Below are 27,395 nucleotides of genomic sequence, written 5' to 3' on the forward strand. Positions count from 1 at the left end.
GCTATTAGCTGAAAGCCGGTAGTTGAAAGCTGCAAACTGGAGCTGGAAGCCGAAGGCTTTTTAACTAAATTTAAGTGTTTGACGGAATAGTTGTAAACTTTAATAAATTACCTAAAATGACAAAAATGGACATAAACTAAAATACTTAATACTATACATAACATACATTACACATATATATAAATCTTTATCGGTTAAATATATATTTAAAAAACTCAATTTGCTTTCTATAAAATATATGAAATACATTTAAAAAGAAAACTCTATCTTAACTTTTACATCCTTTTATCTATGCCATGATGCTCATGGGCAGTTTATCTCTAATTGGATTTTCTTTTCTAACTGGATTTTATTCCAAAGATGTGATTTTAGAGCTCGCTTATATTAAGTATACCATCAGTGGGATATATAAGAATCATATTAAAGAAACTCTCAAAATGATGCTACACGTGTATGTCTATGAAGATTGACGAACCACGCGTATGTATAACATAGTCACACACTCAATTACTCAAATATATATTCAAACTTCCAATCATGTACAAACGTAGAATAGAATAGATTTGAAAAAAACACACTATTAATTTTTACACGTAGAAGCTATCATTCCTCCAAAAAGGTTACTTGAGTAGTTTTACGAAGCAAAAGCTTCTAGCTTTTGTTTAACGCTTGATGGAGTAGCGTTTCTTGAAGCTTTGTAAACAAACAGGGCTTTTAATTGGATAGAAGCTTTTTCATAAAAGCTTAAAGCTCGAAGCTCCTTGCCAAACACAACCATAAAAGATTCCCTTAAAAAAACATTACAAGTATCTTTTTTTTTAACCACGGATCGGCTAGCCGTTACATCCATTCAAGTAAGCAGTCACTAACGACCGATCCATGAAGTCAGACCACATTCTTGGAAAACCCACCAATTTAACGCTGGACATTACGAGTTAATTCTTTGGAAATTACCTGTTTGTAACCGACCGCGGTCCTGTTGCTCCATGTCTCCACCCGTAGATCCAGTTTGAACAAAGCTCTTTTTGTTCGAACACCAGCAGAACTAACACACAATAAATAATAACAAAAATGTTAAGACGAGTAAAACAATCATCACCATTCACAATTATTATACGTTTATTTATAGGGTTGATATTGTTAATTTTCATATTCAATATCTACAGTAGAGGTATCTTAGAACACCAACAAAACCTCAATCCCCAATTCCCCTCATTACACCCATCTCGTTTTCAACCGGTAATTATCATTTATTTTTATTTTTTTTAGCTGTCCACAAATAAATAAAAGAAATAAAAATTTACTGACATAGTTTTTAAAATGTGGATTGAAATTTATTTGTTTGATTGCAGTTGGCAGGTGAAAAACTACTTCAGGAAGCTCCTAATAATAATAATACTAATAATAATAGTTTATATTCATGTGTAAAACCTACTTCTAAATATATACAGCAAGGTATCCAATTTTTATTTATTTTATTATTATACTACTGTTTTAAACATTTGTCAATTTTGTTGTAATTTTAGGACATTTGAAATGGGTGATGATTTGTACCCCAATTTATTTTAGCTGTACGCCAGCAAACGTGCTTTAGGATGTTTCACTATACATTAATGTGACACATGTTTGGTGGTGTACGGCTAAAAAATGAAGTTGAAGTTGGTGTACTGATCACCTCCCTTTGATTATAATTTTCCAAATATAAATGGGTCCGTGTTTGTAAATCTAGAATTACTCTATTTATATATTGTCATTGTATGTATTGCCACGCCCAGTTTGCACGTGTTAATCGGTCATATATTGTATACAAACTAACACCCCATTAAAAGCTGGGTACATACTATAGTCTATAGACTTCGAGTTATAGATGGATACATTTTCAAGAACTTAGCCCCTTGTTTTATTGTTATGTGTAATGTTATGATAATTTGTATCGGTTTCTTTTTGTTGATGGTTATCTGTATCCGTTTTCAGCTTTTAACGGTGGGGATCGTTATATTACTGTAAGAAGCAACGGCGGTTTGAATCAAATGCGTACTGGTGTGAGTATTTTATTTCTCTCCTTTTAATACTTGTACGTTATAATTCAGTTGCTGCTTTATGGTTGTAAAATACATCATTTATTTTGTATGATTGTAAAGCAAAGTGAAGATTAGGTATGTTTCTAGGCTAGTTTGTTCCGGATATTGGGATATTTAGAAAGTTTCATGAGTTCAATCCCTGGTGGCTGAAACATGATGTATCACATGATTTCATTGGTGAAGCTGGGTCAGTTGGTTGGACCACTATCTGAGCGGGCTGCATGGTGAGTTTATATCACTTCGCATGTGATGGGTCAAGTACAGTTTGGCGTGGGCAGGTTGGGGTTGCCAAAAAATCGACTTTTTTGGTAAAGTAGTGGTCTAGTTTAGATTGACTGTATTGCTGAATCGTCACATAGTGAGGAAAATAAAAAGGATAATGGTTCTATTTCGTTTGACTCCAAAGTTGTATCGTTTGCTTTCTGCTAACTTACACTGAACAAGATATTGTTACATACTTTTTGCCAGATTGCTGATATGGTAGCGGTTGCGCGCATAATGAATGCAACTCTTGTAATTCCCGAGCTTGATAAACGCTCATTCTGGCAAGACAAAAGGTAATCCGTAAGTTATACCACATTAATGTAGACATAATTACGCGCACAGAAATAAAGATTTAAGATTGCACCCTAATTGGTGGTTCTGCAGTATATTTTCAGATATCTTTGATGAAGACTATTTCATTGATAGCTTGAAACGGGATGTGAGAATCATAAAGAAGCTTCCTCAGGAGTTGGTCTCAATTCCTCGAGCAAGGAAGCACTTCACGTCATGGGGCGGTTTAGGTTACTATGAGGAGATGACCAAATTATGGGAGGATTATCAGGCATGTAGTTTCTTTCTGGTATATAGGTGTATAGGATTTATTTATATATATGACATCTGCTTTGGCTATGATATTTACATACAAATTCTTGTTCATTATTCTTAATTGAAATGTGTTTGTGCATCCTTTTAGCCCTTTGAAAATCATAGCATGTATGTTCTTACAGCTGTTACCATACATCCCATTTCAGCTTTGTTGAAACATTTATTTTTGTCTGTGAAATTATTTTCAATATGTATCCAACTATCCATACAATTGTTATTACTTTTCGAAACAACAAATTGACAGTCATTGTTTATTGTTTATTGCTCACTGATTGTTGCTTAAAAACAGAGGATTCTGGTTTTTTTGCAAATATACATTGTTTAATAAATTATTCTCCTAATTGATGGGTGTTTAGTTACCTTCTATGTGCGTGACTAGTGTATATTACTTTTTTAGTTATATTGGTTTCATATATCTATATACGTTTGGCTGAGGATCCCCTTATGATTGTACGCTTTGATTTCTAGTCCCATGGTGCCTCAATATATTTGTTCTACGTAAAAGCAACTGTACTTATATAGTTTATAAGCATTATGTATTTTGCGCAGGTGATTCATGTCGCAAAATCAGATTCGCGACTAGCAAACAATGATCTACCACTTGATATCCAGAGATTACGCTGTCGTGCTCTTTATCAGGCTCTTCGATTTTCGCCTTCTATTGAAACCCTAGGAAAGGTTGGTGTTTCCTCTCATACTCATACATTAACCTCAGTAATTGATTTTCACAGCATAATCTTATGCACTATATATGTGTGTGTGTATATATATAGTATTTAACAACACATTTATCCGTCAAAATCGAAATAATCATGTTTTTTGTTTTGTGCATCCATCTTGGATGCATATTCATCAAAATGATGCATCCAACAAAAAACGTGATTTTTTCGATTTTGATGAATCAATGTGTTGTTAAACACTTAAATAATGATAATTAGTTATGCACTATGTCAGTTTTATGAACTTTTAATGCATCAAAATGATGATTTTAAGGTGTTCTCATCATTCTTATTTTAAAACTGTTCTTATTTGATTGTCCCCCTATATATATATATATAGGTCCAGTCATCTTTATGTCACTTCTGTGTAACACAATCTAAGAAATTTAGACTAGGAAGATTTTGGATATTCATGATATATACGCTACTGAAAAATATCATCTATAATTACATGCATACATTTATTGATACATCAATGCTTGTTTCTTGTCTACTATATGTCATGTATGCTTGTTTTTTGGTGCATTTAAGAAGTCATCTATCGGGGTTACTATGTATTACTTGTATGTCATAAGCTTACCCTTCGTAGACCTGCTTTTATATGAGGAAAATCAATAAAAAATTCCAGGAAGAGTTAGAATTACGGTCCTTTGAATAAATCTGCAACCTAGAGGTGGCAGTTTTGATCAACCTAATTTATGCATGGGTCAAATGAGTTATGTTCCCCTTAAATTGTAGAATAGAAACCTTGTAAACAAAGGAATGGGTTGTTAGTTGCCTAAAGTGTAATTTTAGTGCTATAAACTTTCGAATCGCTTTATGAAGAAACTAGATTTACCGTAATGCTGTAGTTTCTGTTATCATACTTAAAACACTAATTATCTGTAAAGAGTTGAACAATCAGAATGACAGGTCAATCAGTATGCCCCATGCCAAATCTCAAAAGTACCCATGTTGAACCATTAAGCAACCACCCATTCTGTCACCTCTACCGAAATGTATTGGCTTTCAGTACTTGAATATCTTTACCACTACCCTAGAGTTTCTGGTTGTAAATTGTTTGAATACATGTCACGTGTGCCCAAAAGTCGGTGCATTTAAGAAGTCATCGATGAGCATTTGTTTTATATTAGGCCCTGAGCATAAATGATGGTGACACCGCAGAAGCTAGTTGATCGGCTCAAATCGCACGGTGGAAGGTATATATCTCTTCATCTGAGATATGAGAAAGATATGCTGGCTTTCTCTGGTTGTACATATGGCCTATCTGAGGCAGAATCTGAAGAGCTCAGATTGCTAAGGTGAAAAGTTTGTGCAATTATCTATTAAAGTATCTATAAATACTAAAATGTTTGGATTTCATATGAATTTATAATATTGCAGGGAGAACACAAATCACTGGAAAATAAAGAAAATAAATTCAACAGAGCAGAGAGTTGGCGGTTTATGTCCATTAACTCCTAAGGAGGTTGGAATTTTTCTTCAGGCACTTGGTTATCCTCCATCAACAGCTGTATACATTGCTGCTGGGGAAATTTATGGTGGTAAAGTTCATCTTTCCGAACTCACCTCTCGTTTCCCGAATGTATTATTCAAGGTTTGCCTATTCAGAAGTTGGTCCTTTTTTTTTCTAAAGGAACCATTGCTGTTTTTTGACGCATTGGGATTAATATATATAATGGAAATTGAATTAAATGGCAGGAAATGATAGCAACTGAAGAAGAGCTGAGAATATACTCAAACCACGCATCTCAAACTGCAGCACTTGATTATATCATCTCTTTAGAGAGTGATGTATTTATACCTACACATTCGGGTAACATGGCAAGAGCCGTTGAAGGTCATCGCAGATTTCTAGGCCATCGGAAGACTATTAATCCTGACAGGTACTTTTTTAGTATGGACCGTGAAATTTGAACTTTTGCATACTTTAAAGTCATGTAATACTTTGGGATTGTCTGAAAAGAATAATATACCTTGACCGTGATTCATTATTTTTACTCCGTTATTGAACTGCATGTTTGTCAAATTCTACTTCCCGGAATCACCAGGAAAGGCCTTGTGGAATTATTTGATAAGTTGGAGAATGGACAACTAATGGAAGGACCATCAATGCAACAACTTGTTCAGCACTTGCATGAGAAAAGGTATTTGCATCCTCAAGCTACCTCTCCCACTAGAGATATCTTTATTTGTTGGGTTATCTTTTTCATATTGTTTTTGGTTTTCTGCAAGTTTTTAGTCACTATTTCAAAAGATCATTTATTTGGCCATGCCCTCTTGTTTTAGTCACCGTTCGCAAAGTCTCACGCATCCGTCACTTATAAAAAAGTTCCATCACTATTAAAAAACAAGTCCTTGGAGCACCACCCGCAAGTAAAGTTTTGTGATAATTGCTGTGTATTTAAATATATAGTTTTTGGCAGTTATACATCAAAGAAATTGACGAAGTCTTCATAATTACACTTTCAGGCAAGGAGCTCCAAGAAAAAGAGAGGGTGCACCAGATGGAATCAAAGGACGAGCACGGTTTAAGGCTGAAGAATCGTTTTACCAAAATCCATATCCTGAATGCATATGCAGTTCTAAGCACAAACACGGATAACATTACTGCAATCTCAGTATGCAGTTCTCACTTGACACATACTACACTGTAAATGTGTGATGATAGATATGAGGTAAAGAGCAACAGTTCCTAGAATTGATACTTGGATAGCAATAGCAAGCATTTGTAATGGGGCATTAATATTTTTGTATTGTTTTTGCCAATTTCAATTCATTAAGTATGACTAGCAAAAAAACAAGAAATACCCTCTTCCATGGCATGTTCTGTCTTTATGTCATGTTTTGTAACTGGCGCCTCTGCTACCTTAGATTTTTATTACATTCTGGTATTCCTTTATTTGTTCCGGTTTTTATATGCTCGGGCAAAAGGAATCGTGCAATGTTCTAGAGTTTTATGTTATTTATCTACGATATGTTACGTATATTTGTCATTTGGTATGATATCTTACTCGTCAGTAATTATTTAACATGTTAATTGCATCAAGGCTTGAGACTTTTTTGTCCTGGGATGTAAGACACTTTTTTCAGTTCTGTTTTGCATAGCATGGCGTGCTCAAATAATTTAGAATAACTGGTTAGCTAGAATCTCAATCCAGTATCATCAAAAATATCCCTGTTCGGATATAGCTCCCATTGAGTTCCATGGCGATTTATCAACATTTTTATTAAAAAGAAAATCGTGCTACAAAACTAGTATCTATAGGAACATATGTTAAGAATTTAGATGCATAATCATAACAAATGGAATTTTTAACCACAATGATAAAGGGAAGACAAAAAAAAAAAGACACTATTGAAAAATCATGCCCAACAAGTATCTAGAATGATAGAATAGTGGGGAATTTTTCAGGCTGGCACTATATAAGGTAAGTTGTACTTACAAATCTGATGCTTGTACTCGAATTGTTATCACAGGCAGTAAAAATTACTCACAAGGCTAATGAATTTTCATGTTACATGGATAAAATGGCGGAAAATGATTTAACCTCCTAAAACATTAGCCTAATAATCCTCCTAATATTATCAAATCTTGACATGTGTAACCCACTTATTATCTTCCTTCATCACCCCCTTGATTTTTCCATGAGGCTTGATCTTATATAGGAGGATAATTAGGCTAATATATTAGGAGGATCCATCATTACTCATGGAATGGCATATGCAAATATGCAATTTTGTGTAAGGGCAAGCTATTTACAAAACCCAAACACCTTGATGTATTTAGCGCGTTGAGGAAGAGGGACCATCTTATGATGCCAAACACCCCCCTGATTGTCGCTATCCACTCAGCAATCAAAAATTGCCAGTACTTTAGCATGAATCTAGGATCAAATGTGTAATGTATGGGTTACGTGCGTCTGTCTGTTGAACGCATTTTAAGCATAGGCGGAACAACACTAAGGGGAGGGGTAGTCGGGGCTTCGGGTCCACTTAACCCACGTAGTGTAAACTTGTACGAAATACGTTGATTTTTTCATTGGTGTTACTGGTCAAAGAAATTTGGGATACCGGTCAATGTGAAAGACTTTAAACTTTTGAATTATTTTTATAGCAACAAGCTTATAAAGACATAGTTTAGTAACTAAATGAGAAATAAAAACTATCACATGGGCTAAAACTCTAATAAAATGCTAAAAATAGCAAAAAATTGTTAAAAAATGCTTAAAAGTCGTAACAATTTAGTCATTAAGTTACTTCGCATTAATATGAGGCTAGTGTTAATAGTTTTGTGTTACGGGTCACTCGGAATCCTGGTTCCACCACTGATTTTAAGTCTAAAAATTAGCAGCTGAATCCCTGGTAAGATGGAGGAAGGACTGATATAATGGAGCATATGCTAGTTATTAAAGATTTAAATCATGTTATAACTATAGCATATACATTTGGATGCAATGTACACTTTGAGTAGCAGATTGACCAGATGTTGACTTCAAGTTTGAAACCCGTACTTAGGTTGGCCAAAATTGACTGAAGAAGTGGGTAAGACGGCTGAGTTGCTCAAGGTTATTCTTAATCCGTAAGTTGACAGGTATCATTTGTGCCACTAAAGCATTGCTGCAATAACAACCCAAGTACCCAACTTATTCATTACAGGCAGTACATTATGGAAGTCTTTGACAGAGACAGTGCTCATAGAGAATCAATCCAGATTAGATTATAGATATGATCATTTGGGTTCAGTAGTCCTGATTTGCTTAAACTACGTCGAAACAAAGAATGTTTGCAAGACTGCAAAATGTAAAAGCAGATCTTCTGTTATGCAACAACAAAAAATGCTATTGAATTTGCCATTATATTAGAATAATCTTTACATGAGAATTGCATACCTTTTTATATTCATTGTATAATGAGCAATTGAGCATAATCAGCAATTAACTTACATATTGCATGACAAGAGAAACTATACACGACACGGAATCATGAATTCTAATAAGTAAAACTATCAAAAATTTTAACTACCTTAAGCTGTGTGCTTTTTCTTCATTACCTTGTCGTTATGAATATTAGTCCGATTCCCGTCTCTTTAATGCATTCAAAGGTCTTTGAACCATCTTGGACGATGCTTGAAATAACTCATTTGGCCAATGCTGACCTTGTATTACTTGTGTATAACCTAACTAGGAGCTATCTTAATTTACAAAACTGTTCCAACGTTGTTTAAGGATTGTGTAGGCCTCGGAACATGGAACTGGTAGTAGTCCAACTCTTTCACCAACTTCTTTTTCGATAACAAGATCCAACCTCATCAAAGTATTAACAGCTTTATCAATTGGCATTTCAACCTGTAAAATATATACATCAGAAAGAAGATACCACAGTTCCAGAAAATACTTTATCTAACATAACAACAGCCATATATCCAAGTAAGAGAACAAGGGGTCACAATGTGGACCTGTTTATCTGAAAATGGGTTGATTTGAGCTTAAAGGGCTTAAAAGTAGAGTGTATATGAAAATTTACAAGAATGCCAGCATAGGACCCAAAACCATCCAGCCCAATTTGACCCATTAATTCCCCATATTGTCACCCTGTAAAAACTACAAAAGTCAACTCGATGTGCCTCCAATGCAGAAATTCAGCAAAGATTTCATGCTTTTTTTTGAATATTTGAAACCAACACAGGTAATATGATTGTACAAATATTTACACTGGTCTCATTAGTCGTTACCTTCTTTCTGAACACATCATACATAAATCTTTCACACTGGTCTTGAGCACTGTCTGCAAAAGTGGCCTGCAAAAAATTTAGTTACATTTCAAATCCCGTTGTATGTCTTCTAAATTGTACGAGTACAGATTCCTGAAATGTCACATAGTCCTATTGTTTACAATCTAAGATACCAAATACAACATACATATGGCGTTAGCAATTGATCATAGATCAATCGGTACATGGCCACCATGACCTTTTATGAACCCTTTCCTTGGCCACCCCTAAGATGTTTATGTTGGGAGGTTCCAACCTGAAACCATCAGGATGCCTGATTACTAGTTCACCTTGGGGTGGGGAATATTCCTTGGTGAATATGAGTTAGCTAGTTTGACCACTATCTAAGTGGTCTAGTAGGTGATCTTGATATACCTTACGTAATAGGCTTGGGGTAATTTGACGTGGCTGGTTGAGGTTGTCAAAAATTAGACCTTTTGGAAGTCATATGACCTTGTCAACCCATTTGAGCCGTTCCCGTGTTTCTAACCCTTTTGATTGAACCTTGAAATGTAAAACAACTCAAATGGACCCAACAATTAGCCAATGGGTTGGTGGCCCATTGGTAAGGTCTTAGACCTTGGGGAAATCCACCAGGGTTCGAATCTCACTTCCTACATTTGTAGAAGTGGATTATTTGGGGGGGTTTTCGAGAGTCCTGGGTGTCATCCCAGGCATGCGTGGTTCGAGCTCCGCATACTGCCCAATTGGATGTCATTGTGGTGTCTCGAATGCTAACTACTAACTACTAATTACTAACTCGTTCAAACAAAAAACAAAGTAGTAAATGGGTCGAAATTGATTACTTCAACCGAGAGTCAAGCCAAAGTTATTCTATTAAGTTCCAGAAGGTTATTCAAGTGACACAATTACAACTAAAGCAATATGACATCCACATAGAATAGAATTATATATGCATAAAAAGCAACCTGCATACTCCCAGCTTTTAGCAAAATGGCATAAGCTAAAATGGCTTCCTTGTACTGCATATAAGGTTTAAAGGGAAGGAGTCAGACTCTGAAGGAAAAAATGGTTGTTTGATCCTCAAAATAACTGAGTAATATTATATTCACTGCTTTTCTACTAAAATAATGTCATTCATATCCAACTCTATTAACCAATTCTACCTTCCGATCATAAACAACTTTACCTTGCATATATAGCCTAGTGATTAAACATAACACCATTGGAAAAGATATAATTGCATGTATTCTTTTAAGCTAAGAACTTTAAGAAAACAAATACATAAATGAATATGATCAAAGACTAGGGCAACTCTTTGTTAATATGAAGTCATGTGTCCTCACCTGCTGCTGTTCAGAAGCATCCAAAAGAAAGTGAACAGATCCAAAACCACTGGCCAAAGTCTTCTCATAAAGAGTCCTGTTGACCAATAACTACAGAAATCCTCCGAAAAATGAGAGAAAGAAATTTAAGATCCTTAATATTGAGTTGTAAGCATTTCCTCGACTTACTTCATACCGATCCCACGTTTGTTTGTATCCCAAAATTATACGAGAGAAAGATATTACAAGAGCACTTGCTGCAATCACATCTAGAAGTACAGCTGATCTGCATTAATCAAATAATACAATTATCCACATGTGAAGAAGTAAGCAAAACAGATGGTTCAGAATGATCTGATTGCTAAAATAAAGCCACATAATGACAGATTAAAACCTAAACAAGTTGTTGTCATGAGTGACTTTCTGAAGAACCCTTTCTACAAGAGAAATATGTCAAAAGTAGTGGCATACTTACGGGGAAGACAATATGTTCTCAAATTTGTAGTTTATGAAGTAGGCTAATAGCCCCAAGATCGTGGCACCATCTAACCGTACCTTCAAACATGTAAACAGAACAATTCATACATCTATATATGTGATTATACTTTAAAATCAGAAAACACAATGACAGAAACATAAGTTTTTCCATGAGAAGGATAATGGAAGTTTTTCTAACTTGCTTTAGAAAAATTTAAGGAATGCAATTTGACTACACACGAAGCACGGCTGCTACACATTAAGTTAAACAAAAAAAACAAAAATGAAAAGGAAAGACATACATACAAAAACACACTCAAATACAGAGTATATAGACACACACATACACATTATATAGTTTATAGCTTGTATTTACCGTGTCCAAAATGCGAAAAGACAGTTTCTTGTGAGGAAAAATAACCTACAAAATGGGAAAGACATTGTTATACTCAATTTGCTGCCTAAACTTCACAATTTAACAATGAGTAGCTGAATAGGAATAAGCAGAAAATGGTGATAAAGGTTCACCGGCAAATCAGGGATAGGTATCCGCTCATATATCTTCAACTGCAACATGGGAGATTGGTCTATGCTCTCTTTATCCTCAATTTCTTTCGTATAAAGCAAAATCAATTCTTGAAATGCCGGCTCCTATGAGAAGCAAAGTGTCTCTTGTCAAGTTGATGGTAATAGATGATGCTTAAGCATAAAAAAATATTAAGATAAGGTTTTCATAAAACATGCCTAACGTCAGTAATCAAAATGGCAACAAATACATAAAACAATAAGCAAGTTTAGAACATATATAGTCATGGAATGCATAGTTAACGTCTATATTTTAACACTTCTGATGATGAAAGTATATATCAAACATGCATTTCTAACAGGTTTAGGAGGGAGAGAATGGAGATGTGAAAATTCCCCCTTTATATATATATATGTATGTATATGGGGTAACACTCCGGTGAGAACACTCTTAAAATAAGAACGGTGAGAACACCTTAAAAACATCATTTTGATGCATTAAAAGTCCATAAAACTAACAGAGTGCATAACTAATTATCTTTATTTAAGTGTTTAACAACAAATTCATCCTTCAAAATCAAAATAATCATGTTTTTTGTTTTGTGCATCCATCTTGGATGCATATTCATCAAAATGATGCATCCAACAAAAAACTTGATTTTTTCAATTTTGATGAATCAATGTGTTGTTAAACGCTTAAATAATGATAATTAGTTATGCACTATGTCAGTTTTATAGACTTTTAATGCATCAAAATGATGTTTTTAAGGTGTTCTCACCGTTCTTATTTTAAAACTGTTCTTATTTGATTGTCCCCCTATATGTATATATATATATATATGTATATATATACATACATTTTGGAGGAAAATGATAAAACGTAAAAAACCTCAGATAACAGGTAATGTTACGACTTTAGTACAACTACTATATATGTGTATAGAGAAATGCTTAATTGACAAACAAATCTTTACTAACAAGGTTTACAAACATATGTGGACCAATGAAAGAAGGAGAGAGAGTGAATAAAGAGCAAAGAAAAATAACTCCATTGGTGGTTATGGATGCCACCTATGTTTGTAAACTTTGTTAGTAAAAGTTTGTTTGTTACTCTAGCATTGCTCATGTGTATAATGAGGTCATAGAGCAATGTGTTTGTTGATCATCACATGCCGAACAAGCTTTATAATGTAACCAGAAAATTGTAGTTCGTCTAATACCTGAAGGACTGTTCGTGACAGAAAAATTGAAAATGCATTCTTCAACATCTTCCAAGGATTATTCTCACAAAATTTTCTGGAAGCAGGCTCCCAAATGTCACTAAGTGATATCCTTGACAAGAAAATAGGCCTGCACAATCATTAAATATTACTGACTTGATTAACTTAACAGCTTATTCCAAGTTTTTAATACAAGGCCAAAGTACATTTCATCATTATACCCAAAGAAACCAAGAAAATTGAAAACTGAAGTGATGGTTTAAGTGAAACTGTGTTCAAAGATAAGCAGAATGAGTTGAATACAAACCTCAAATAAGCTTCGGATGCAGAGATATCAGAATCATGGTTGAACAACTTTTCTGGCATGGAGGGTACGAGTCCTGTCCATGTCAACAATTTCCTAAAGAGCCTGCCACGAGGTCCATTTGATGACAAAGTTCCTTCATAACGAGCTACAGCCTTCTGTGCAGCAAGCCATATAGGAAGATCCTTATCTGATAACTGATCGACCCCTAATGTGTTATCAGGCATAGATTCATCAAACAAGTTTGATTTCCTAAACCGCCGGACTTCTTTGAACCAAAGCTTCGTCTTGTTCATCCATACCTCGGCATCTTGTCCTTCAATACTCCTTTCAAATGCCTATGACACGAGTACAGGTCAAAATGTTTAACGTAGGCGACATTTGATCACAACCAAAATATTAGCTTGCATCTTAGTTCCTCCGTATATAATATCTAAAAATGTTACTTCAATAAAATCTACTAATAAGATGTGTTTTAATAATTTAAGTTGACTTGTGGAGATTTAAGCATTAACACATGACTAGAATTTATAATGCCAGTTCAAAGATAGCTATTTTGATAGAAAAAAGGTAGGCAGCACATAGGTAAAGATTACAATAACTCGATAATTCTAACTTCAAATATGGTATTTTGATAATGAACTTAATCTTAATAAATCTTAGAAAGATGTCAAGTAAAAGATGATAAATGATGTTGTAAATAAGAACTACCGATTTTCAATAACTTGACAATAAGCAATTACCTGAATAATCCACATGACGATTTTCCCTAATGGCTCAGAGATACTGTAAAAAAGTGCTTGCAGAATCTTGGACTGCACGTAATCCAGTTTTTCAACTATTAATAGACCCTTTTGCCTCTCGGTTGCATATCCCCTCCTGTATGATGAAAGGTCAGTACATAAGAGTCAACAGAGACCTGCAATGAATTATTCACAAAGTATACCTGAAATCAAGTTACGTTTAATCACAAAAAACTAAATGATGAAGCAAAAATGCATAAGCACTGTTTTAATAAAATTCATAGGCATTCAAAATAAAATCAAAATTTCCACCTGAAAATTATTGCTTTAGACTCTGCTGCTTTCTTCCAATCAACGTAAACTGGGAGAGTGAGTAGATAATCAGTATTTAATGCTGATGTCAACTTCAAATCAGCAGCTGATAGTTCCTCAAATTGTGCATTGTAAAGTAGTTGAATAAAAGCACGCTGGAAACGTGTGTCAACTGGAACTCTACATGAAAAACTTTCAATGAGTGAAACTAAAATAAATCATATTATCCTTTAAATCATTATAAGGTTGAGTCTTGAATGAATACTACTGAATATATATCGTAAGTGAAAGTATATCTAAAAAAACTAAATAAACCATTATCATAACATTGACAAACCTGTATGCTGGTAGAGGATTTTTAGTTGATAATCCCAAAATATCTGACAAGTCAATGACTGAATCCTTTCCATTGGGAATCGAGTTTCCTTCCGAGCCACCATCCTCATGAGTGGTCGTATTTTGATTTGCAGAATGCGTAAAGTCATAATCAGCTCGCATTTCCTCTAGAATGCTTTTATGTTCAGCATGTAAAATAGAGTCTAGACACCTGAAATTTAAGATAACTATTCAAAGATATTTCATTTTACAAATCCTGGAACTTAGATAGACTAGTTTTAAAAGTGTAGTTGCAACAGAATCAAGATTATGAATAACTATTCAAAGACATTTCATTTTGCAAGTGTAGTTGGAACTCAGAAGACTAGATAAACCTGGCAGCTCGACCCCAGCCAAGGGCTCTGCCCCTTGGACCCCGCTCCCAGGGTGCTGCCCATGGAACCCCGTCCTTTAGAGGCTTCGGCCCTAAGTTCATAATAAATTCAAATAAGTGTGCACTCCGCACCACCATACATATATGATGTCTTGTTATGACTAAAATTGGTCAACAAATTAACCCAATTACACTAAAATATCAAACATACAATTGCACAAAAATGTGTTACATTGTGTAAAAGGTAGATTACAATTATATAATACAGCGACATGCTTACACATATCTTCTACTTACATCATTTTACATCGTTTTGTCATAGGCGGACCTACATATAACCTAGGGGTAGCCCGGGCTACGGGTCCGCTAGATCCATGTAGTGTAATTTTTTTTGGAAAACAATGTATTATTTATTGGTGCTACGGGTAAAACAAATACGGGATACCCGTCAATGTAACTATTTGAAAACTTTCAAAAGATTATCGTAATAATAAAACTCATAAAGACGTACTTGTGCAATTAAATGATATATGGAAACTACCAAAGTGCTAAAAACTCTTAACAATCATTAAAAATAGCCAAAAATCCTAAAAAAAGTTAACAATTTAGTCGGTATCGTTATTTCACGTCGATACAAGGCCAGCAATAAAAAATTTGTGCTACCCATCCCCTGGGTCCGCCACTGCGTTTTGTTCTATTAATTTTGTTCCGATACGATCATTAAATCTTTTCCGGATTTTTTTTTTATCGTTTCATCATTAAACAAGCTAAATTCCCCTAATATAACAACATTCTTTTCTCACATTTGAGACATTGTACTCTCGATTGCATTTTAAGGGTATTAAAAGTTGGGTCCTATTACACTTTTGGCAACATTTGTTTCAAAGTACAGTCAGTGCCGAGATTTATGGGCCTAGGGCGAGCCGGAAAAAAAAAATTAAAAAAAAAAAGGAAAAATAAAAAGCTTACGATGACATTAACTGAAACTCATCTTTCAGTTTTGGTGAGTCAAACATTAAAATAATGGCATCTAAGAGTTCGGATTTCGATATGGCGATGTACTTCTGTCTTGGCACATGAACTCCACCATTACCATTTGTTGAATCAACCTTTTCTGCCCGACAACAGAAAAAAGAAGAAGAAGAAGAATAAACAGAATTATTGTATGGTTTTATAAATAATGATGATGATGATGGTGAAAGAGGTTTAAAGGTGGGCAGTTGCCACGAGAGATACATTCTCCCGGCAATTTCCAACAGGCAATTCAAACCGTTGGACATAAAACCAACTACAACTAGTAGATAGATAAGAATAATATTAGAATTTTAAGAATAACAAACATTTGCCGTGGCCTTCTTTCCTACCTTTGAAAATAGTCAAGTACTACTAACACCTCCCACTTCCTTCCTTTGTTATCAACGTGGGGCTTAGTGTTTAAAAAAAAATGCCAAGTCCAAATAATGTAACTACTTACAAAATAATCATATAATGGCAAAATTTAGTCAATTTTGCTAATTTTCCTTTTAATGACTAGCCGTAAACATAATTTAGTAGACAATAAAAAACTAATGTATATTATACATAATTAGGTACTGTAAAAGCCATTTTGAATGAAGAGCGAAAGGAAGAATTATGTATGTTTACTAAACGTAAAAGTTTAATTTGTAACTTTTATTAAAAAAATTCACATAGTTGTACCCAACATAGATACAACCAAGTGGTACAAATCATTTCTCATTAGTAATATATACACATACATGTACAAATTATAAAAATAAATATAAACAAATGTTTCTTTCTTTATATCTATATAGTTGTCTATTAGAAAGTGGTCATGTAACATTACATTTTCACGTCAAATTAGCTTTATATTGCACGTTATTGTATATGAATTATGTCAAATCTGCATATTTCTACATTCAATTTAGAGAGAAAAACAATAAAATAAGAAACGCCCAGAAATAAACCCCACAACCTCATACTTACAAATATAAAAGACTAACCATATGATCTAACTTTACCATTGCTTAATTCATATGGAAACAAAAACCATCGAATTGGTACAAAGATTTCACAATGAATCAAAATCTAGTTTTTGAATTGGAAAGCCAAATTTATCTCATACAAATAGATGTACCTCTAGATAGTATTTATCAATATTTCCTCCATATATATATTTTAAAGGATTTGTTAATTGTATCTTAAAAACCAACATATAAAAAAAATTCTTTTTTAAAAACACTAAATAAGATATCAATATTTCTTTTCATAATGGGAATTTTCTTTAATACTATATTTTTTCTAATTAAATTTTTTTTTATTTGTGTCTAGCCGTATTTTATCAAATCCTTTATAAAAACGGGATTATTGTTAAAATAAAACCAGTATTAAAATAAATTAAATAGATGTTATTTCACTAAAAATCACAATGCAAGGACTCGTCATTTATCAATATGTATACTTGTACTTTGTGAATTTTCATGAATTAATTTTATGATCATGATCCACAGATCTTATTATATTTGTTTTACATTAATACTTTTTTTTTATAGTAACCAACCCTTATAAAACAGATATAGACTATTATCTTTGACATGAGGAATTAATATATATATATTTCCAGTTTTCGTCATTTTCATTTATTCCATTATTAAAAGTGATAGTCGATGAAAATTACATTCAAAACTCAATCCATTTATGTGAGTTATATATAACGTAACAAAAATATTTACGGTTAAATCATAACGTGTTATTGGTAAGTAAGAGAAAAAAAAATTTATAACACTTTACTCTTGATAACCGTTACAATATCTTATTTTTATTATAGTTTAACAATAGTTAATAAAATGAATTAAAGAAAACTATATAAATTTATATACACAAACAAAAACATTACTAAAAAATTCAAACAGAGGCAAAAAAAAAATCTAACTTTATATATAAAAATTTAAACTAACAATTATTTCATCATCGTGCAAAAAGAAAATCAATTATTTCATCTAATCAAACTATTTTATAATCAATAAAATAGTAAATTGTAAACATAAAAAAACTATTTTAAAACCCCTCATAAATGAATATGTATTTTTATTAATCGAACAAAATAAAATTTAAAACATAAAGTTAGATCGATTATCACTTTAAATAATAGAATAAATGGAAATGACCAAAGGATTAAAATCATTTTCCCTTTCATAAATCTCGTCTCTATAGTCTCGTGGTCCGAAATCATTCCTACTCACACCACTCTTTGTTTTCTTTTCTTTTTCCTATTCATTCAAAATCAAATCCAATCCAAATTCCAAATATACATATATACAAACGAAACACCGTCTTTTTGTATATCTGTCTCATTCCATTTCACCACCACCAACACCTACCTACTTCTTCTTTTATTAGGGTTTTAAGTAAGCTTCTTTTCTTCTTTTTTATTTTATTTTATTTTATTACTACTGTTACTATACATCCATCTATACTTATGTTTCTTATCCATGGATCTGTATCCCAGCTTACTTCTATTTCATTTAGATCTGTCGATATATATATTTTTATTTATTTATATTTCATAAGTTGAATGATCTGTTTGTATCTATCTATATTTGGTTACTCTGCTTGCTTTTCATTTTATAGGAGATCTGTTTATATTTCATGTTTTATTTTTAAGTCAATTATTTAGTTGTAAAATATTCAGATTATAATAATTTTTTGAATGCATGTATCCACCTTTAAGCTTAAATGTTGCTTATTTTTATGTTGCAGTGACACAATATTTAAACGACATCAATAAAAAAAAAAAACCTTATATTTGTCACATAAAAGTAGTGCCATCCGATACTTACAATGATAATATTTGAAAGTTTTGGCTTTGGCCGGGCGGTATGCGAGGTGATCCATCAACTAATAGGTCGTGGGTCTTTACGACAATGGGACTTTGGGCGACGGGTTTTCTTTTAGCTTTTACGGGGATATGGGGCGCCTTTCGCTATTGGTTTTCCGGGGCGTTAAGATTTGTTGGATGTTAGATAAAAGTTGCCTTAAAAAAAAGTAATATCTGAAAGTTGTTTACATGCGATAGAAGCATTGCAAGTATCTACCTTTTATTGTTGCTATTTTGTGTTTGTTATGTTTGTTGATATGGATAAGTATTTTTATATGTGGCAACCTATGTGAATGTCACATATGCAAAAGTATCACCTAATATAGAATATAACAATATTTGAAAGTTTATAGAAATGGTAAAAGCGGTTTAAGTACGATACATGCAATTAGTAAATGATAGTATATCTGATTGATGTTTGTGTGACAGTTTTATAAATAAATAATGGCCGATTCTGAAGATATTCAGCCACTTGTTTGTGACAATGGAACCGGAATGGTGAAGGTCAGTATAATTCTTTAGAAATTTAAGACTTTTTATTCTGTCGTTATGTTTTATCTGATTATAATAACAAGAATAGTAATATTACAGGCGGGGTTTGCTGGCGATGATGCTCCAAGGGCTGTGTTTCCTAGCATTGTTGGCAGGCCGCGTCACACTGGTGTTATGGTCGGTATGGGACAGAAGGATGCTTATGTAGGTGATGAAGCCCAGTCCAAAAGAGGTATCTTGACCTTGAAATATCCTATTGAGCATGGTATTGTTAGCAACTGGGACGATATGGAAAAGATTTGGCATCACACTTTCTATAATGAGCTTCGTGTTGCTCCTGAAGAGCACCCTGTGCTTCTTACTGAGGCACCGCTTAATCCCAAGGCAAACAGAGAGAAAATGACTCAAATCATGTTTGAGACCTTCAATGTTCCTGCCATGTATGTTGCCATCCAGGCCGTGCTGTCGTTGTATGCAAGTGGACGTACAACGGGTTAGTTCATCGCCGCTCTTTTAATTTCCGGGAATGAACATGGGATTGGATATGTTTTTAATATCATACTTGTCTTTTTTGTAGGTATTGTGCTGGACTCCGGAGATGGTGTGTCACACACAGTTCCAATTTATGAAGGTTACGCGCTTCCTCATGCAATTCTGCGTCTTGATCTTGCCGGGCGTGACCTTACAGATTCTTTGATGAAGATCCTGACTGAAAGAGGTTACATGTTTACCACCACTGCTGAACGGGAAATTGTCCGTGATATGAAAGAAAAGCTTGCATACGTGGCACTAGACTATGAGCAAGAACTTGAAACTGCAAAAAGTAGCTCATCTGTTGAAAAGAATTATGAATTGCCTGATGGACAAGTTATCACAATTGGAGCTGAGAGATTCCGTTGCCCAGAAGTTCTATTCCAGCCATCTCTTATTGGGATGGAAGCTGCTGGTATTCATGAGACCACATACAACTCGATAATGAAGTGTGATGTTGATATCAGGAAGGATCTTTATGGCAACATTGTGCTCAGTGGTGGTTCAACTATGTTCCCTGGTATTGCTGATCGTATGAGCAAGGAAATCACTGCTCTTGCCCCCAGTAGCATGAAGATCAAGGTGGTTGCACCTCCCGAGAGGAAATACAGCGTCTGGATCGGAGGATCAATCCTTGCATCTCTGAGTACCTTCCAACAGGTAAACTATACCTCCTTATTCTTCATTTCAGATGTGTCAAAGTTGGTGGGTGGGGTTCACAGGGATTACGGCAAAGATTCTGATGGATTTCCTAAGGAAGCAATTTGAAAGTTCTGCAATTTATGGTTGATAATTTGATATAGGTAGTAGATAGTTGATTGAAACATGCCAGGCTGATACAGGCTACATTTTTTCATCAAAATGTTTAATCTTTTTCTAAAATTTGTCTGAGACATATGATAGTGAATTTGCTTTATGCATATTTGGGTTTTCATTTATAAGTAAATTGTTTGAAATTGCCATATTTACCTCAACTGGTTTTAGGTAAAATAAAACAAGTATTAAAGTAAAACAAATAAAACAATAGGTTTCTCTTCATTGAAATTCACCGTGCATCAAAAAAATTATCATGCATCAATTGCTTCGTGAATCTTCATGCATCAATTTAACCATGATCTAAGGGTCAAGATCTTGTCTTAATTGTTTTACTTTAATACTTGTTTTACAATACCCAACTCCTATCTCAACTGATGAACTCTAACTTGCTTTGCTTTTGCGTGAATCAGATGTGGATTTCGAAGGGGGAATACGACGAGTCTGGTCCATCTATTGTCCACAGGAAATGCTTCTAAGTATGTACGTATTTTTGTTGGTTTTGATGGTGGACTTTTCTATCTAGTATGTTTTCGTGTATGGTTTTGTTTTTGTTCTATATTTTTTTGAAAATCTTTTTTCTTGTTATGTTTAATGTGAAGTAAGACTGGTGGACATGGATATATATGTGTCATCTGGTTGTGTTGTATAACTTTGACATTGCGTGTCCATTTCCGCTGGCTGGTAATGTTTGTAGTTTTGAGATTGATTTGTGATTTTTTCTATCATAAAGTTAATTTTGAATTGTGGTCATTGTATCATTATTTTAAATTTATGTTTGCTTCTACACTAAGAAATATAGTTTTAATAAATGTAATTATGTATGATGTGTTAATTAAGACGCCATGTGCATGTCACATTTGAGTTGTTAGTAGGTATGCGTGCAGCATATGTGTTTTGTCACAGTTTTACTTAGCGATAATAGTTGTTTGTGCCCAGGTCTTCTATTAATAGGTTATTGGATTAGCTTGACTTGGATTATCCTTTCTCGTAAATCTTGATCTAGTTGATTTATCATTCATTCTTAGTCTTGAATTGCTATTAATTAGGTTGGACTTTCCCCGTTCCCTTTTGGATCGGAAAATTCATATCAATTGTATTGGAGCGCCTACCTTTAGAGGTCCCAACATCTGAGTGTGGTATATGGAGTAGTGGCTATGACCCATAAAAAGAAGGGTGCCAGTCCTGACCAACCTATCAGTCATCAACAACGGTGGCTTTTAAACTTGAGAGAGATGAAACAGTATTGGGGCTGGCTGGGTGTACTTGCTTATTTTTGAACGGAGTTGATGGGTTTTAAATGTTGATTTAATTATTAAGCGGGTCTAATTTAGCAGAACAGGTTATGGTAAATCAAGTCAAAGAAGTTATGGTTAATCGGTCAAAGCGGAGCGAGAGTTGTCTACACTGAAACACACCATTCCTCTTAATTTTATTCCAAAAATGAATTACTTTATTTTTTATGAAAAATATTGGTTGTATAAGACGGCCAAACACTTCTAAATCAACATTTCATATATGTGAGTTCTTGTTGATCCATTTTATGTATGTCACTTCATATGTGTTAGCTATAAATGAAATAGGGCCCTAACCATCACTAATCTTTTCTTCTATGCCCATGGTGTTACATCATTGATTTCTAGTATTACTCTTGGTTTTGGTAGCCTCCCAGAAATCTTTTTTCCAGGATCGTCTTCCTGGGATTAGAAAAAATTAGAACTGTCCTTGATTATAAACATCCTGGAGTTTTGGTAGTTCTGTAACCACCTTGTCGTCTTAGATTTGGATCAGTTTGAGGACCCTTAATTTGAAGCTCGATTTTAGCCTTTTACCGAGTCCGCCTCTAGCTTATACATGCTTTCCAGTTGAACCAGATTTACCATATCGCGACAGGGTATATTACGAGCTTTCTCCTTAAATTAAAATATATATCTACTTAGTTGATTGATCTACATAAAGATATATATTTTGGTCTACTAAATTAGTTGGCCCATCTTAAATTGGGTCATCAATAATTCAATATCGTTACACACTCTAAAAAGCATCCATGACATTCAAAGATGTTTAATTGCGTATCATTGATTTAAATATCCAACCTAACCAATTACAACTTTTACGTTGTGCATGTAAAGATAGCCGAGCGTCAACAGCATCTTCATTCAATTATATAGTATTTTGCTGTAATCCGGGCCTTAGAATTTTGGGGCCCCAAAACGATTGTTTAGCCCTTCCCTACTATTGAGCCGACACTGATCCAGTTCATATAACTTTCTCCACGAAGTTTAAAATCGGTTTAAAATGGGTGGTGACTAAATGATGTTTTCTTATGTTTTTATCTAAACAAAATATAATCAGAATATTTTTTTTTTATTAACTATATTTATTTGAACTATTTTATTATGTTAATGTTGTATGTTATGATTTATTTTTTATAAAATCTTTATGAGATATGTTGTCTAAGTTATTAATGTGTTTTATTGGCGTAACCCAAGGGTATTGCTCTAGTTGTTAACTAGATTTTAGACTCGTGTCCAACACTGGATACGAGATTTACAATATTAACATTATCAGATCTTCATATATTTAAGTCATAAAAGCTTACAATTTTAAAAAAATACGGTTTTAAGTGTCATTATTAGACTAGACATATTGATCGAATTGTTTGCCGTAGTCATTTCATAAGGCACATGCTATATATAATAATTTCTCAAGTATAGAATATTTTGAAACAGATATACTCATAATGTGATATTATTAAGAAAGATAATTAAGAATTAAAATAGAAACATATTTGTGATCCTGTACTTGACACTCAAGTATATGTATTTAATCATGATACACGTTCATAACACGCATATGTTTATTTTCTTCAATCACTTGTTCTATGATAATATGATAACAATTAAGATTGTTTTTATATTATTTGATAACAATTAGGACTTTTCTAATATTTGTTAATAAGCCATTAGGTTTTTAAATTATTTTTTGTAGAAAATATTTCATACGTTAAATTTTTTTTGTTTAATTAAATGATGGTAAATTTTAAAAAATTCTCTCAAGTTGATGGCTAAAAATAAATATAAATGAAATATTCAGAGCTAAAAAGTGTAAATTATTGATGGAAAACAAAAAAGTGTAAATTAATATAAATATTAATATAATAATATATTTGGATAATGATTATTATGATTTTTAATTTGTAGTTTATCTAAATGATAATATCATCAAAAGTCAATTTGATGAAATCGAACGATGTGATTGGTTAATTAGTCATTAGTTCAACTGTCTTATAGTATATATTAAGATTAAGATTAAGATATGTATTTTTGTTGTATATGACTAAATTTTGTTGTAGGAATATCACTACCCTAATGCTAATGCTAATTTCTGGTAAATTAAGTTCTAACTAAAAAGGGTCGTCCGATCAAATTGTCAATTGATCACTACCTTTTAAAGCCTACTTTTTAGATGGATTTTATCCAATTGTTAGTTAGTGTAGTTCTATTAATATTCTATGTGCTTACATTCATCCATAATTTTTAAAGGAAATGCTAAATACAGTCTTTAACGTGCATAAAAAATTTTATACATTGCATATTAAAAGCCCGCCCCCTGATTCTCATGGTAAATATACAAACAATTTATGCACCTTAAACACAGCCATAAGGACTGTATTTAGTAAACCCCAATTTTTAATACTTATTAGTGCTACGAGTAATATATAACGTAGAAGAAGATAATCTCTATATATAACTAGGACGATATATATTTTCTTAGGTGTTAATTTTAGTTTTTAGTTACCTATGATTTTTAATGAGTTGTCAAATTTTCAATTTAAAATGCTATATTTATTTTGCCATGTGTGATTCTAGTTATTCATTTTAATCCTAATAATCTAATCTTATCCTAATAATCATCATATATACGTATACTAGTATTAATACCCATATGATGTACGAATATTTAATATTTTCATCTCAAAAATATACTTGTTATGTGCTTTAGCGCTTTCAATGAATTTGAAAAGATGTTTTCTTTTTTCATAATCCAATTATGTGCATGTACATAGATAGTAGAATTAATAATTGCTTTGTTATTTATATTTTATATCAAGAGATTAAAAGTTATCATTGTTGTGTATTTAGATGACAAAAACACTTAAAATAAATAAAATTACTGCTATATTAAACATGATTTGTAAATATATGTAAGAATGAAACAATAAAGAACGAAAACACATATATAAACAAAACATAACCTTTCATACTATTATTATAATACCATGCACATCATTAGAGAATTGTTTGTTTAAATAGAATATAAATTATGAAGTTTAATTTAAACAACGTATAAAAAAATAAATATTCAAATATGATAAAGTCATTAAACTAATTAATACAGAACATATGTGAGTAATTATAAAGAGTATATAGCACCTGTGAATGTATTGAATGTATATGGCAATTTGGTTATGCGATATGCGACTCAGAACTCCTCTTCGATAGTGCCGGTTTAATAAAAAACACCAAATCACCAATATTATTTGATATATCATAACTTTACTTTATGACTTTTTAATCAAATAAAAGGTTTTTACTTTTTATGTTTCATTAGTCATGCTTTAACATATTTGACATATATCATATATTCATAAAATTATAATTTTATTATTTGTATCCGTTGTAATTTAACAGCCTTTTATATTAATCTAAACTATGAATAATAATGTAATTACTGTATCAGTTATTTTTTTTATTTGTGTTCACATTTAGCCCCGCACAACATGCGGGTTTAATCTAGTTTGATATATAACACATTTAAATTTAAAATTTAATACTGTAATTTACCTTTTATAGTGAAGTTTATCCGTAGTTTGTTAATTCATAATATTAAGTCCATGTGCTCTTTAATTTCATCATCATTAATTGCAAAGTTTTATCAACAAAACCACACTGCACGTTTGCAATACAAGATTAAACAACTTGAGATAATTATGAAATTTAAAATTTTATATACCCGTTTCCCTCCTCTTTTTTCACTAACATATTACTATATAAACACATACATATGCCATTTATATGTACAATTCTAAATTTTATTTATTAGATCATAAGCTTCACAAAAATACATAATTTAAAAAAAGAAAGGTTTCAAACAACAAATCAAATGTTATATTGACAATATTTAGTTATATACTCTCAGTTTTGATTCGATATATATTAATTTTGTTTCTTTTATATGCTATATAGATGAAGTTTCAAGGTGATGATGAATTTGCTATATCTTGGATGACTTTGTTAACTTGGATGATGTTCATCATGACGGCGAAAATTTTAATCAAGTAATTAATATATATTTGTTTGTTCTTTTTATTTTATATATTTTAATTTCTTTCCTTACATACTATTGTATATATGTTGGTGATTTTGATGTTGATGATGAAACTCCAACTGAGAAAAATAAACGACACGAGAAAGAAAAATCCAGGATCAAAAGTAGATCAGAATATTTTGTCTCTCTGATGAAGATGATACATAAATGCTTATATATCATTTTATTTGATCCCTTGAATTAGTTTTAGGGTTTACTTATTTTAACGAGTATAGTGTTCACGTGTTGAGGTGGTTAAAGGTGATGAAGGTCGATGAGAGTGTGTAATGATTAGAAAGAATGAGGGAAATGAGAGTGTATAAGAGTTTTATGTTTAAGTAGGGGTATTTTGAGAAGAAAAAAAATACTGAATTTTAAGAGATCTAATACTCTTTATAAGAGGTATAGATATAGATATATATAGATATCTTTGTTTTTCATTTTAGTTTTATTCCCTTTAACTTTTAAGTATTCCATATCAAGGCTATGTTTTCAAATGTCATTTTACATTTCTCTTTGTGAATGAATATCTTTGCAAGTCTATCAAAATTAAATATATTTAATTTTGGTTGACTTAAAGTCATCAACTTATCATCTATACATCTTTATAAAAATTAACACACCCCCATTTTTAAAAATAGTTAGGCAAGAGTAACATACAAAATTACTAAAATACCCTTAATAAACACCCACTATGGAAAGAGTTTTTAAAAATTACTAAATTTGCCCTTAATGCATTAATTTACACTGTAAACCTTTATTTTAATATTTAACACTTTAAGCCCCTATCTTCTAAAAATTTTTATTACATCAACCTACACAACTTGACACTGACTACCAATAGTACCATCATCGACACCACTAGACCATCTTTCCTATCACTGCCGCCGCATTGCGCTGATACCATGTTCTTATCATTAAATTAAATGTAAAAAAACTATTGTTTACGGTCAGATGCCAACGCATTAATAATTTCATGGTAGCCAATAAATACCTTACCATTTGTCTAATGATTTATAAGTATATAAATAAATTTTAAAATAATTATCAATTTAAAAAATATTCATATATCTTGTGTATAACATTACAAATTAAACTATGAAAAGTGATAAATTTTAATATAACGTTGAGGAAATTTAAAATTGATCATCATCATGTTACCTATCTTTTTAAGCGAAGTTTATCCATAGTTCATTCATATAGTCTATGTGCTTTCAAATAAATATCATCATGCCATCTTATCTCAAATTATTAACTGAAACACACTGCACATTTGCAACTAGCTAGCTCACA

At 32.5% G+C, this 27,395-nt stretch overlaps 3 protein-coding genes across 4 annotated transcripts; 2 read left to right on the forward strand and 1 right to left on the reverse strand.

Annotated features, from left to right (window-relative positions):
- The first annotated feature begins 970 nt into the window (after window positions 1-970).
- Window positions 971-6,572, forward strand: LOC122578907 (O-fucosyltransferase 38-like). 2 transcript variants are annotated; one of them, XM_043750958.1, is made up of 12 exons: window positions 971-1,239; window positions 1,353-1,455; window positions 1,975-2,042; window positions 2,550-2,638; window positions 2,730-2,907; window positions 3,501-3,629; window positions 4,835-4,971; window positions 5,054-5,267; window positions 5,372-5,556; window positions 5,722-5,817; window positions 5,960-6,046; window positions 6,143-6,229. In XM_043750958.1, the coding sequence occupies exons 1-11, from the start codon at window positions 1,072-1,074 to the stop codon at window positions 6,015-6,017; spliced, it is 1,425 nt and encodes a 474-aa protein (XP_043606893.1). In that variant the 5' UTR covers window positions 971-1,071; the 3' UTR covers window positions 6,018-6,046; window positions 6,143-6,229. The 2 variants fall into 2 exon arrangements, with proteins under 2 accessions (XP_043606893.1, XP_043606892.1); XM_043750957.1 differs by lacking the exon at window positions 5,960-6,046 and having other exon boundaries at window positions 972-1,239; window positions 6,143-6,572.
- Window positions 6,573-8,491: 1,919 nt separating this feature from the next.
- On the reverse strand, window positions 8,492-17,043 carry LOC122610397. Its single transcript, XM_043783389.1, has 16 exons — window positions 17,023-17,043; window positions 16,384-16,402; window positions 15,989-16,133; window positions 14,648-14,857; window positions 14,311-14,490; window positions 13,999-14,134; window positions 13,259-13,593; window positions 12,952-13,081; window positions 11,735-11,857; window positions 11,583-11,627; window positions 11,205-11,284; window positions 10,919-11,015; window positions 10,751-10,840; window positions 10,373-10,426; window positions 9,405-9,470; window positions 8,492-9,018 (listed from the first exon to the last, which is right to left on the reverse strand). The coding sequence occupies exons 1-16, from the start codon at window positions 17,041-17,043 to the stop codon at window positions 8,866-8,868; spliced, it is 1,884 nt and encodes a 627-aa protein (XP_043639324.1). The 3' UTR covers window positions 8,492-8,865.
- Window positions 17,044-18,301: 1,258 nt separating this feature from the next.
- On the forward strand, window positions 18,302-21,485 carry LOC122611140 (actin-7). Its single transcript, XM_043784114.1, has 5 exons — window positions 18,302-18,426; window positions 19,326-19,400; window positions 19,488-19,881; window positions 19,966-20,579; window positions 21,146-21,485. The coding sequence occupies exons 2-5, from the start codon at window positions 19,341-19,343 to the stop codon at window positions 21,209-21,211; spliced, it is 1,134 nt and encodes a 377-aa protein (XP_043640049.1). The 5' UTR covers window positions 18,302-18,426; window positions 19,326-19,340; the 3' UTR covers window positions 21,212-21,485.
- Window positions 21,486-27,395: the final 5,910 nt, after the last annotated feature.

Source organism: Erigeron canadensis, chromosome 8 (assembly GCF_010389155.1).
Source record: "Erigeron canadensis isolate Cc75 chromosome 8, C_canadensis_v1, whole genome shotgun sequence".
Taxonomy (NCBI): Eukaryota; Viridiplantae; Streptophyta; class Magnoliopsida; order Asterales; family Asteraceae; genus Erigeron; species Erigeron canadensis.

What these genes read in the sequence shown, in the direction of transcription:
- LOC122578907 (XM_043750957.1), top strand. Translation starts at nt 1,072, where the DNA reads ATGTTAAGACGAGTAAAACAATCATCACCATTCACAATTATTATACGT. An exon ending in TGAATCAAATGCGTACTGGT is followed by an intron (nt 2,043 to 2,549) that starts GTGAGTATTTTA and finishes ACTTTTTGCCAG; the next exon opens with ATTGCTGATATGGTAGCGGT. An exon ending in AAGACTATTAATCCTGACAG is followed by an intron (nt 5,557 to 5,721) that starts GTACTTTTTTAG and finishes CGGAATCACCAG; the next exon opens with GAAAGGCCTTGTGGAATTAT.
- LOC122610397 (XM_043783389.1), bottom strand. Translation starts at nt 17,043, where the DNA reads ATGGTAAAGTTAGATCATATG. An exon ending in TGTCACGAACAGTCCTTCAG is followed by an intron (nt 11,858 to 12,951) that starts GTATTAGACGAA and finishes TGCTTCTCATAG; the next exon opens with GAGCCGGCATTTCAAGAATT. An exon ending in GAGAACATATTGTCTTCCCC is followed by an intron (nt 11,016 to 11,204) that starts GTAAGTATGCCA and finishes TGATTAATGCAG; the next exon opens with ATCAGCTGTACTTCTAGATG.
- LOC122611140 (XM_043784114.1), top strand. Translation starts at nt 19,341, where the DNA reads ATGGCCGATTCTGAAGATATTCAGCCACTTGTTTGTGACAATGGAACC. An exon ending in TGCAAGTGGACGTACAACGG is followed by an intron (nt 19,882 to 19,965) that starts GTTAGTTCATCG and finishes TCTTTTTTGTAG; the next exon opens with GTATTGTGCTGGACTCCGGA. An exon ending in CTCTGAGTACCTTCCAACAG is followed by an intron (nt 20,580 to 21,145) that starts GTAAACTATACC and finishes TGCGTGAATCAG; the next exon opens with ATGTGGATTTCGAAGGGGGA.